Raw genomic sequence first — 13,075 nt, 5'->3', positions numbered from 1 at the left:
GTACGTCTGATCTTAAAGGGATGTTTTCCAAAAATCCTATAGCTTATACATACATAACTCTAAATAAGGTTATTGCCAAAGCAGGAAGAGTAAGATTGCTGTGAAAAGATCCAAGAAAACAAACAAACATGTCCGTTAATGAGACACTCAGGCAAGGAGAGACCAGAGAAACATCAAAGCTTGGAACCTCTATGGCAAGATGAGAGCTAACAACTATATTTTAAAATAGGCTCAGTGGGGCGCCTGAGTGTTTCAATCGATTAAGTGTCTGCCTTTGGCTCAGGTCATGATCTTAGGGTCCTGGGATTGAGCCCCGCCTCAGGCTCTCTGCTCAGTGGGGACGCTGCTTCTCTCTCTAATTTTCCCTCTGTGCTCTTTCCCTTTCTCAAATAAATAAAAATCTTAAAAATAAATAACTAAAATAGGCCAGTGATAATCTTTTTTTCCCATAGCGAAATTAAAAAAATATATATATCACAATAGTTAATATTCAGCACAAAGGGCATACTCCCACCAGTAAGAGAAAGAGTACTAGAAGCCATCCCTACTTTAAGAGCAGAAATTAGGTAAATTATTCAAGTAATGCTTACAAGGTAACTTTAACGGCTCTCACTTTCTGATTAGACAACTCAGATTTTCAAAATCTTTAAAAAAGTATGAACTAGGGGCACCTGGGTGGCTCTGTGGTTAGTGTCTGCCTTTGGTTAAGGTCGTGATCCCGAGGTCCCAGGGTCCCACATCACGCCTGCTTCTCCCTCTGCCTATGTCACTGCTTCTCTCTCCATGTCTCTCTCATGAATAAATAAATAAAATCTTAAAAAAAGAAAGAAAGAAAGAAAAAAAGAAAGAAAGAAAGAAAGTGAAAAAGAAAGAAAGAAAGAGAAAGAAAAAGTATGAGCTAAGTTGGTGAATTTAAGTCTAAGAGTTTCAGGACATTGCAAAAAAATCCTTTAATGTAATAGAAGTCAGATGAACAGAGAGTATGAAATATCATAGAAGGGAAAAAGTGGTGAGCACTAGAGTTTAATTTCTATTTGGTAAGAGTAACAAACCATGTATTATGGATCAAACATTTGAACATTTTTCATTTATCATAATACCGAGTTTCTACCAAGAGATCATTAAAATTATTAGTCTTTTATCTCTTACTCACTGGTAATATTAGCGCTTCTTATACTGCTGATTTTTAGTGATGCACCTAGGAAAATTTAAGCTGTCCTAACCATCTGCCCCTCGCACACCAAAACCCCCTCGAATGTTTTCTCTAGACTCACCATTCGCTGAAGTTGGCTGGTCTGTAATCTTCCCCTTTCACCTAGATTTGTTTTCCACACTATATCCAATTTTCCAATTACTGTTACTCCTTTAATGATGCCTGCTTTTTCTGCAAACTCTTTCTTGGGTTTTAGGCAGTACAAATACTGGCGTGTATCCATTGGCTGCAAATATGCTCTTGACCCAAATGTAGTTACACTGAGAGGGGTGGAGAGAAGAGACAGAGAAAATTCTCTAGAGTCTTTTAAAAGAAAAACCATGGCTGTGACTGTTCCTTTGGACAGGAACTGAGATTTACCATCCAAATATCTTAAATAGAACAGTTCAGTGGTTTCAACACAAATTAAAAAGGACAGAACTGAGAGGATTTATTTTCTTTAAATTTTTTAGATGATATGGAAAATCTTTAGGTTCTTTATAATAGAATGCAATATATTACCTAAAATACTGGATATGTATCAGTTAACTGAAAAAATGCAATAGCAATCAAACCCAAAGTATCCTGTCCCGGTTCTCTGTAATTACTAAAGAAAGTCGTCTAGAAGAAAAAACAAACCATTATAAATGACGTGATCATCTTAAAAATAAACTAAAAGATCAGAGAAAGAATGGAAAGTTACTGTTTTCCTTAGTGGGGATATAGAAGGCTACAAACTTTACTGAATTGAACCATCATAATAAAAGGTAAATGTTTCGTTCTTGATAAATAAAATCAGGTATTTTCCAGATATTGCTTTCTTATCCTTATTAACATCAACTTTATATTTATTCTTCCTTTTTAAAATAACCTACAAAAAGACATACGTATTTCATTTCTGCAAAACAAAACAAAAAACCAACACCAGATCTATTCCTATGCTCACTCCTTTTAATGTTGACAGATTATTCTTAAACCTCACCCTTCATCTTTATCCTTTCTAACCTCTCCATCATTCCTTCCTATGCCTCAGTTTTACCATTTGCAGGAAAGGTTGAACAGTTTCAGATTTATGTCTCTGAATTATTCTAGAAATTAAAAGACTAAGTGCTTCAAAAAGTAAAATATAAAATGCAAATGGTTAGGATCTTTATTATATTTTTATGTGGAGGGAAGAATGGGTGAAGCACAGGAGATTTTGGGGCACTGGGAGTATTTGGTATAAGACAGTAAAAAGGTGGTTACATGTCACTGCATTTGTCAAAATCCACAAAAGGTAGGACAAAAAGAGTAAACCCCGAATGTAAACTATGAACTGTAATGAATAAAAGTATCAATACTGGTTAATCAACTCTAACAAATGTGCCACATTAAAACAAGATGTAAGTAATAGGGGAACTATGAGTAGGGGGAGACGTGAGGAACTCTGTGCTTTCTGATCAATTTTTCTAGGCACATAAAACTTCCCTGGGGAAAATAAAGTCTCTTAATTAAAATACAAATTACAAACCATCCAAGAGTAACAAATGTTAGAAGAGTTCACATACTTGAAAACAAACACTTCATAATTCATATTTACCATTCTCCAGCTTGGCTGACTGAGTTTAATTCTGCTACATTGTACATTATAGATGGTTCCAATGAAACTTTCTCCATAAACATGGGCGAGGTTGTAATATTCTGAATCTGGGCTTCGAGAAATACTTCATCAGTCTGAGGATATGAAAAAAATATCCACCAAAGTGTAATGGTATTTAAAATATTTACCTCAACAAAAATATCTGATCTATATGAAGAAAAAATATTAACCACAAATGTGATTAGTTCATGCCTGCAAATCAAAGTTATCATAATTAATGCAAGAAAAGAAATCTTCATCCTAACATAATTAACAGGGGCAAAGTCAAGTGTTAGTTAACTGATAATTTATCAAACAATGGATGGGGGATAACTATAATATTTTTTGTATCAACATCCAAAACTAGTTATTTAACTGGAATTTCATTCACAGATATCCTAAATCTTTGAGTAGGTTTCTAAACGTTAAAATGTCATTTAGTAGTATAAATATACCTATGTACCTATCATTTCAGTGGTATGTTAATATAATTAGATCTTCATTATAATATTCCATCATAATATGGTTTCCAATGGTCATATTATTTCAATTTAGAAAGTATAGAAGCCACCAGTACAGTGAATAATCAATATATTTTATAATCTTATAGGATTTAACTTTTTATTTAAAGCAATTTGTTAGTGGTCATTGCGATTTCTTGGTTCATCTTAAATATATATTTAGGGTTAAAAACATGTAAATTATACTTGATAATCATGGAGCTTCCAAATCAAACATAAGATATTCTGTAGCCTTAGAGAAATATTTGAAAACTAATGCTGTTTGGCAATATTGTAATGAAGGGGTAATTTAAATATGTAGTTTTATAAAATTTTTATTTTCTAAATTTAGGGATTAAAATTTAGATTATTTATACTAAACATCCTTCTTTTTATGTGATTTGTCTCTTTTTGTGTGTCTATATAACTGAAGAATAGGAGAACTTGGTTCATTTTTGAAATCGACCTATCTAAAAAATAACACATTAAGGATATTCAATTCAGTAAATAAAAAGTTTCAGAGTCATATACAGAAATAAAAAAATATAAACTATGACCCCCAAAATTTGGCAGTTAATATCAAATCTAGGAAAATGGAAATCATTTGCAAAATTGTAATAATGAAGTTTAGTGTAATATATTATTATCTAAAACAGATTGTTTAGGTCTTGGCACATGTGCTCAAATGAAAATAGAAATACAGTGATTTATCAGTTTAAAATAATTGCCACTAAAATGCATTGTTCTGTTACATTTTCTTAAAAAAAAAAAAAGGTAAATATATCCCATCAATCCATTGCTTTAAAAAAAAAAATAACTGCAGGCCCACATTTCAAATTTAAAAATGCAATTTTCTGCTTACGTTTAGAAAAGCTTAGATAAAATGAAAGAAAAACAAGCAGCATAATGGAAAATTAAGTTAGTTTGAACAGTTAGTACAAAGTAATTTGACACTTGAAAAATTAAGAATTCTGTGCTACAACATTAAGATGTTGTTATTATGCAAGTCATGTTATTATAAGCAAATGCTGCTTATATTAAATAGAAACTTGGAAATATGACTTTAGCCAACTTGGGAACATCTGAGGTTCTTCTGTTTACTAATGTTTACTTTACCCAAACATAAAACTAAAACCACTGTGCATTTTAAGATAAATTTCAACTAGAGAGTTTGCCTCAAAGAATTAAAGGATGGTAAAGAATCTTATGTTAAGATGTTGAAAATCCCAAGGCTATAATAAGGTTAACATGCCTCTTTTAAAAAACACCCAAAGGAAAAACACTAAAAATGAGTGCATAATTGTTTCAATATGACAATTTAATCTTCAATCTAATTTTTTTCCCAGAGAATAAAACAATCAATATAATATAAAAAGTACAAATTAGAAACATCTTTTAAAGTCACACAAGTGGTATTCACAACTAACTTTGTTTTTCCACTATGTTTTGTAAAGAGAGATTAATTAGGCAGAGTCAAAAAGTGGTAAGTAAGAAAAGCATATAAATTTATAATAAAAAATCAAATTACCACAGAACTGAGGTCACTCTAATGGAAAAATAAAAAAGAAAAATTAGAAAAATCAGAATTAAATGTTAAAGAAAAAGAATAACTAACTTTAAAATAAAATGCATTTCTGCATTTTTTTTAATTTACTAATAAACAAGACAGCATTAGTAAAACAAGGAAGTAAACAGAAAGTACAAAGGAATATGACAAATCATTCTTCTAAAAAGGTGAAACTGCTATGGTTAAATGAATAGAGAAGAACACTACAGGTGAATATTTAAACAGGAGCAAATATTCAAGGACACATTTGGGCAAGAAAGGTATACCCCATGCACCTTTCAAGTTCTATAATTCTTTACCTACACTGTAATTCTTCATGGATACTTAGGATGGTTATACACTACCCTCCACAATCAGAGTAGATACACACTGTACAACTTCTCCTTAATTTATCTAATAATGGAAGCATTTTTTCAAGGAGCATCTTCTGTGTTTAGAGTTCCATGCATTACACTTGAGGAAATGCTGGGCTAGACCACATCAGACAACTGAGAGTTTATTCTTTTAATATATTTTATAGTTCATCTTTTTTTTTCATATATATTTCTAAGGCTACTTATTTATCAAGGCTCATCTAAAATGTTGCTTCTTTTGTCCAACCCACTGCTAAAAATACTTTTTCACACCTCTTTCTTCCCAGAGTCTAAATACACTTTATGATCTAGGGGGTGGTGCTTACACTGCAATTTTGTAATGTTTGTCTCCTCCACTAGATTTAAGTATCCTGAGGATTGGGAGGATGTCCAGTTTTCTTTATTTATCTCTCTCTTTTTTTTTAAAGATCTTGTTTATTTATTCATGGGAGACACACAGAGAGAGGCAGAGACATAGGCAGAGGGAGAAGCAGGCTCCTTGGAGGGAGGCCAATGTGGGACTCAATCTCGGGACCCTGGGATCAGGGCCTGAGCCAAAGGCAATGCTCAAACACTGAGCCACCCAGGCGCCCCTCTTTAGTACCTGGCATGGAGCTCTATTCCTATCAGGTGACCCAATGTTTGAATCCTAGTTGCTAATGTCACCAATCTTCCTATTTTAGAAGACTTCAACAAAGTTTCTCATAAAGAGAAAAATTTCTCATTTGAAACAAATGTGGGGCTGATAAAAGTCAATGACTAAGAACTATGGCATAGAATAATAAACATCACCTACTGATATCAGTTTGTTTACAAACTCCTACAAGTTACCTTAATTTTCTAGTTGGGGTCAAGAGAATCTGCTTTGTGCTAGGCCAAATAGTATTTGCCTAATAAGGTAATCAATATCTTAGAGACCTAAAACTATTTGTTCACTCTTGGTTGTTAAAGAAATCTCTATTTTCAAAGGTTCAGAATTTCACTAAAATTTTTTTAGCTGACATTTGTTGGCAACGATTTCAGATTATGTTTACATATAATGCTAACTAAAAAAGGCAGCAAACTGTGTTACTATGATTATAAAAACAATACTGAACATAAGTGAGTAAAAACTGAAAGAGAATATGAATTAATAAAAAGCCCATTACTATTTGGTGTGGTGGAACTGTGGGGATTTTCCCCTTCCTTTTTGGGGAGTATATCATTTTTACGATACTATTTATGGAATAACTAGTAATTTTAAAAAACTGTAGGAATCATTCTAAACATTAGTATTATAGAACTATTTGACAAGTATCTTAACAGACCACTACAGCTGCAGCAGAGAAAGACCTAAAATAGTTTAATATGTGTCTTCTTAAGAGCCAATTATAAGAAAAGAGACCCACATACAGCCCTATTTGTTTCTAATTTTCAAATATATGTATTCTAACACTAGTTATCTGTCTTCCCTCATGCTATGGATGAAATCTTTCCTAGCAAAATGATACATTAAGACCACTTAGGGCACCTGGGTGGCTCAGCGGTTTAGCGCCGCCTTCAGCCTGGGGTGTGATCCTGGAGACCCAGGATTGAGTCCCATGTCGGGCTCTCTGCATGGAGCCTGCTTCTCCCTCTGCCTGTGTCTCTGCCTCTCTCTCTCTCTGTGTCTCTCATGAATAAATAAACAAAATCTTAAAAAAAAAAGACCACTTAGGGATCCCTGGGTGGCTAAGCGGTTTAGCGCCTGCCTTTGGCCCAGGGCGCGATCCTGGAGTCCTGGGATCGAGTCCCACATTGGGCTCCGGGCATGGAGCCTGCCTCTCCCTCCTCCTGTGTCTCTGCCTCTCTCTCTCTCTATGTCTATCATAAATAAATAAATCTTTAAAAAAAAAAAAAGACCACTTAAAATTCAATAAGCTAAATAATTATAATTAAAAGTATTCTAGTAAAACAAAAAAAGCAGAACACATATGTAGTGTGGCAACTCTCCTATCCCCTGAAAAGAAATGTTAACTCCTTAAACATCTAAGGAATCTCCTTGATGAGACTATGCCCCCATGAAATATGTATATTCTTCACTTATAGACTCAATATTCCTTGTGCACTTATAATTCTGCTTGGAATGCCTTCACTGCTTTGACACTTTTATGTTTCCGACATGTATTATTTCCAGACTCTGCTCCAGTTCCCCTTCTCATCTTCTCTGAAGACTACTGTAATATCTCAACTCCAGACTTCCTATAGCACATCTTTTTATATCATTCACTTTAGATTCACTATATATATATACTATACTAGGTAGTTTTATTATTTTATATACTTGTTTCTTTTCATCTAATTGGGCTTTACCACAGGTCAGATTCCTTATCCTAGACATCTCTTGGTAAGCCCTGCTGTAGTACAAACTTCATATTGAATAAAAACTCAGATGCTGATGGTAAAAATACATACCAAATTTGACATGTGACTACAAATTTCTGATCATTTGGTTAAGGGTAATAAAGACATAATTTTCATTTCAAAATACTGCAATTTAATACTTTGGAACTAACATTTTAATAAAATGTTAAATTTTAAATTTAACCATTTAACTGTATGAAAGACAAATTTTTTGAAGGGTTAAGGGGCCCATTTGGAAATCTGTTTTTTCTGGAACTCAGGAAGCCAAAAGTAGAATTTTAATTTATTTTTTTTTTAATATAGAATTTTTAAAAAGAAATTCAAACAATAAAATCTTTATCCTACGGCAAAGTCTATTTTATCTCTTTTGTTCAGATAGAAGACAGATTATCTTCTATTCTGAAAGTTACCATATTTCTGTATTTTTGCCAAACTTGTTTCTCCCAAAAAGTATTTTAAGCCATTCACCGAACTTAATTACCAAACTGCAGCTGACACTGATTTCCCAGCACAAAGAATTTAACTTGCTGAGCTGTATTTGTCAATATTTTCCAAGAATATTAAATCATTTTTGCAGGGTTAGAATGACTACTTCAATTTTTATGGTGTCAGAATCACACTGTAGATACTTAATAGATTGCTAACGTTTTTAGACAGTAACAATAAACATTAAAGGATGTTTTGGGCAATCATTTAATGAAAGGAGGTGAAAGCCTCATGAAATTAACAAGAATAAAATTTAAGATATATTGATTCTATGTAATTTAAAAACAGCAGATTAAAAGATCTATAATGAAATGATTCTCTTTTGATTGGACATTAGGTTCATTTTTCACAAGTAATTCATAATCCTATGAGCAATTTACTTTAACATGAAATGAAATGCAGTACATTAGAATATTAGTCAAGTAAGATCTTACTGTTTAATCTCAATTCCCATTAAGTGCCCAACACTTACCTCTGCATTATAAAATTTGGTTTTCACATCCAATGGTTTGAGAACCTAGTTGAATAAAGCATAACAATCAGAAGAGATTCTCATTTGATCATTTATTTTTATTTGTTTTAAATCATAGGGCTTAAATTTGTCAAAGGCACTTTCTAACTGTAATTGTAAAAAACTTTTTTAATAGGTATGCGATAGTTTTTGCAAAACAAAAAACAAAAAACCCCCCAAACAATCCCAAATACATTTTTAAAAGACAACCATCATTTCTTGATTGGACGACAGTTACATGAGTTACATGTGTATTTACTTCATAATATTTTGCTAAATTGAATACATGTATTTTATGTATTTTTCTCTATATGTTTCACAAAAATGTTCATTAAAATAAGCAGATAAAACTTTTATTTTCTTTTAAAAAGGCACGCAAAATCTTAAATAAGTGATAGAGCAAAGCAATAGCAGAAGTTTTCCCTTTCTTAGAAAATTTTATTTTTCCAAGTAATCTCTATGGACACCATGGGGCTTGAACTCAAGACTCCAAGATCAAGACTCACATGCTCCACCTAATGAGCCAGCCAAGTGACCCATAATAATTCTGGGTACATTTATTTACATTGGTTTATTATTCTTACTGATAGTACTTTTTCTTCCACTTAAAAACAGAGAGGTATGAAAAAGATATATATAGCATACTATCTCGATATAACGTAGAGAGTTATATACAGTCATCTCATCCCTTCTTGCACCCACTTACTGCGTTAAACCAGTGGTTTTTAACTGTTTTTAATCATGGAGTTAAAATTGCGTATAAACACAAAACTCTACCTACAATTTTGGCTCCTCATGGAATCCCGGAAGGAAGCTTGGTCCACTAGTCCCAAGGCAATAATCTCTCATTTAAATATTTCTTTAGAAATTTGATATGATTTAATTTATCTGGATTTCACACTCATTTTAACTCTCTTTTATATTCTTCTGTGCTTTGACATGGCATAAAAACAGCACAATTTTTTATGGTTAAGAATCTTTAAGTGAGGGGTGTCTGGCTGACTCAGAAGAGTGTACAACTTTTGATCTTGAGGTCATGAGTTTGAGGCCCTCATTGGGTATAGACATTACTAACAAAAAATAATAATCTTCAAGTTAAATATTACACTGACAATGATAGTGCTTTATTTAGTCTGACTTTAGATTTCTCATAATATAATATGACGAATCCAGACATATGAAGCTATTTGCTTTATTTGGAGCCTGTTTTCACTGCAGATAAATAGGAGTAACTTCATAGAGGGGGAAAAAAGTCATCTAAAAACTATTTACTTTGTCATATTCAATACCTGAAATTTGAAGAATTTTCTAAAATACATTTTTTCTCCACCCTGAGTTGTATAGCTCACTGCACACACCAAGCTGAAATAGAAAGATATCTCTGAATCATCTTCAATTTTATTTTTAAATAATAAATCTAATATACCTCAATTCTACTCACAAATTTGGGAAATATGACTACCAAAGATGTGAAAGTATAGCCAAATGAGTCCACAGTAGGAAAAAAGAGGTTCAGTGGAGAAGAATTCCATGAACAAGAAAGCTCTGATTAGCCATGTATCATGGTGACATATATTCCAAATTTTTATTTTTTTATTTTTTTATTTTTTTATTTAGGATAGTCATACAGAGAGAGAGAGAGAGAGGCAGAGACATAGGCAGAGGGAGAAGCGGGCTCCATGCACCGGGAGCCCGACATGGGATTCAATCCTGGGTCTTCAGGATCGCGCCCTGGGCCAAAGGCAGGCGCCAAACCGCTGCGCCACCCAGGGATCCCGGTGACATATATTCCAAAACAAATCCCAGAATAACCAAATAGCTGAATGTACAAAGTAAGTTCATATAAACTAGAAGAAAAATACATGAATTAACAAAAATTCTTGGATGAAAAAGACTTTTTAATATAAATAGGCAATAGAAAGGAAAAGTCTTAGAAATTTATAAATTGAATAAATGAAAAACACGTTAAAACGAAAAGCAAAATACAAAATGGGACAAAATACTTCTAACAATATGAAGAGAAATCTCATAAGCAAAACATTAGTAGCTTTCTCAAGATAGGAGGAAAGGATACATAGATATATCGCAATACTATAAATGGCTAACAAAAATGTGAAAATATTCAGCCTCACAATTAGTCAAAGAAATACAATAATGAGATACAATTTTTCTACCTCTTAAGATTTGAAAAAAAATTCTTTACAGGTGTTACCAGGATTGATGAGGGTTTAGAGAAAGGGACTCTCTATACACTGTTAGTCGTTACAGGAGATTTAGAAAATAAGCCTTAAGTAAGAGTCTTAAAAATGTTTATATGTTCCTATAGTAATGCTTCAAGCAATCTACCACACGAAATACTAAGGTGTTCATCACTCTGCTACTTAGAATAGTGGGAGACTAGAAATAATCTAAAATCCAACAGTAGCATAATCAAATTAAAATACATGGCTCAAGGATGTAAGATAAAAATATCTTGGGGCAGCCCCAGTGGCTCAGTGGTTTAGCACCGCCTTCAGCCCAGGTTGTGATCCTGGAGACCCCAGACAGAGTCCCACATTGGGCTCCCTTCATGGAGCCTGCTTCTCCCTCTGCCTGTGTCTCTGTCTCTCTCTCTCTCTGTGTGTCTCTCATAAATAAATAAATAAAATCTTAAAAAAAAAATTCTCAAAAATAATGTTTTCAGGGATGCCTGGGTGGCTCAGTAGTTAGTTAAGCCACTGTCTGCCTTTGGCTAGGGCATGATCCCAGAGTCCATGGATTGAGTCCCACAATGGGCTTCCTGTATGAAGCCTGCTTCTCCTTCTGCCTGTGTCTCTGCCTCTCTCTGTGTCTCTCATGAATAAATAAATAAAATCTTAAAAAAACATATTTTTAATTTTTACATTTGTTAAATTTTACTAAAAATTTATTGTTTATTGAAGTTTATTAAATGTGTAAAATCCTCCATTTATCATTTATTTATTTATTTTTAAATGTTTTATTTTTAAATTATTTATATTTTAAAAAATCCACAGGGAGTCTGATGTAGGACTCAATCCCAGGACCCCAGGATCATGACCTGATCAAAGGCAGATGCTCAGCCACTGAGCCACCCAGGTGCCCCAATTATAAAAATTCGTAAAAAATATAAAATTTAAAAAATTTTTTATAAAAAAATAAAAACAAAAAAGAAATAACAATTCTCTGTTAGACTGTGGGGTAAGGGGGACAGAGCTGACTTCATGGAACTCATACACTATTTTTTCTTTTAAGAGAGAGGCAGAGACACAGGCAGAGAGATAAGCAGGCTCCATGCAGGGAGCCCAATGCAGGACTCGATGCCTGGTCTCCAGGATCAGGTCCCGGGCCAATGGTGGCGCTAAACTGCTGCACTACCCAGCTGCCCTGGAACTCATACCTAATGGAAAGGACAGGCACTATGTAATTAATTTTAAGTAAGAGACCAAAAAAATGACAAGTTGTCGATGCTATAGAATACATTAAAAGGGGTATTTAGTTTAGGAGGTCAGGAAAGCCTCTTTGAGCAGTCATGGTGAATCTGAGACTTGGAGAAGTGGAAGTAAGCTAAACAAAAGAACACAGGCATTCATTCCTTAAGAAGGGAAGAATATATTTCAAGGCATAGAGGAGTGCAAAAGAAAGAGACTTCCGATATGCCTCAGTATAAGAAGGGAGGAGTGAGAAAAGGTTAAGAACTAGAGTGACTGGTTAGGATTAGTTCTAGAGAGCTTCCTAAAGCTAATACAGTCAGAATTTTCTAAGGGAAGTGGTAGGTCACTGAGGAGTTGAGTGACTTATCCAAGACCATGTAGTAATAAATGATGAAGCTGAAATTTGAACTCTTTAAATTTTGCCTCTGAAGCTTATGCCAACAACAGAATATATGCTAAGAAATGCTTACAGAAGAGATGTCACCAAAATGAACTGATTAATAGCTAGTATTATATACTTAAGTCAAGGAAGAGAGGCAAAAATGGTGACATAAGTGGAGATGAAGAAGGGGGGATAATGACATATAGTTAGCAAGAACGAAAAGGACTTTGTAAATTGTGTGTGTGGATGGTAAGGCAGATGAAGTCAAAAATTACTTTTGATGGCTAAAATTTTCATATTTGCCTCTCAAAGAAAAATAGAGCATTCACATTCAAATACATACATAGGCCAGGAATATAGAATTTGAGGGTTTTGTTTGTTTATTTTTCTCATAGCTTGTCTTACTTTGGTACTATATTTCTGAATTCTCAGGGTAGAGTGTATATACACAGTTAAATACAGAACTGAAAAGCTGTAATTTAAAAAATAAATGCTATTAATGTCAGTTGCCAGTACTTCAAAAATAATGAACTTTTCAATCAGAATGGAAGCTGGGTTCTGAACACTTGCATGTTTTTTAAGTTTTTGGATAAGACCATCTATAGATGCTAACATGAAAACAGAAATAAATGAAAATAATAAATTAATATTTT

General features: G+C 33.4%; 1 protein-coding gene across 4 annotated transcripts in view; it reads right to left on the bottom strand.

Annotated features, from left to right (window-relative positions):
- Positions 1–13,075, bottom strand: part of TRAPPC13 (trafficking protein particle complex subunit 13) — a 38,313-nt gene that overhangs the window by 3,830 nt on the left and 21,408 nt on the right. For 2 of the 4 annotated variants that reach the window (XM_041766791.1, XM_041766792.1), the window contains exons 6-10: positions 9,899–9,971; positions 8,571–8,615; positions 4,839–4,856; positions 2,772–2,905; positions 1,275–1,473 (exon numbers count right to left, since the gene is read on the bottom strand). In XM_041766791.1, coding sequence (XP_041622725.1) covers positions 1,275–1,473; positions 2,772–2,905; positions 4,839–4,856; positions 8,571–8,615; positions 9,899–9,971 — 469 coding nt within the window. The remainder of the gene's footprint in view (positions 1–1,274; positions 1,474–2,771; positions 2,906–4,838; positions 4,857–8,570; positions 8,616–9,898; positions 9,972–13,075) is intronic. The other 2 variants (XM_041766793.1, XM_041766794.1) reach the window with 1 other exon arrangement.

Source organism: Vulpes lagopus, chromosome 8, assembly GCF_018345385.1.
Source record: "Vulpes lagopus strain Blue_001 chromosome 8, ASM1834538v1, whole genome shotgun sequence".
Lineage (NCBI taxonomy): Eukaryota > Metazoa > Chordata > Mammalia > Carnivora > Canidae > Vulpes > Vulpes lagopus.
The sequence above is the reverse complement of the archived record's forward strand: the minus strand, read 5'-3'. Positions and strand labels throughout refer to the sequence as shown.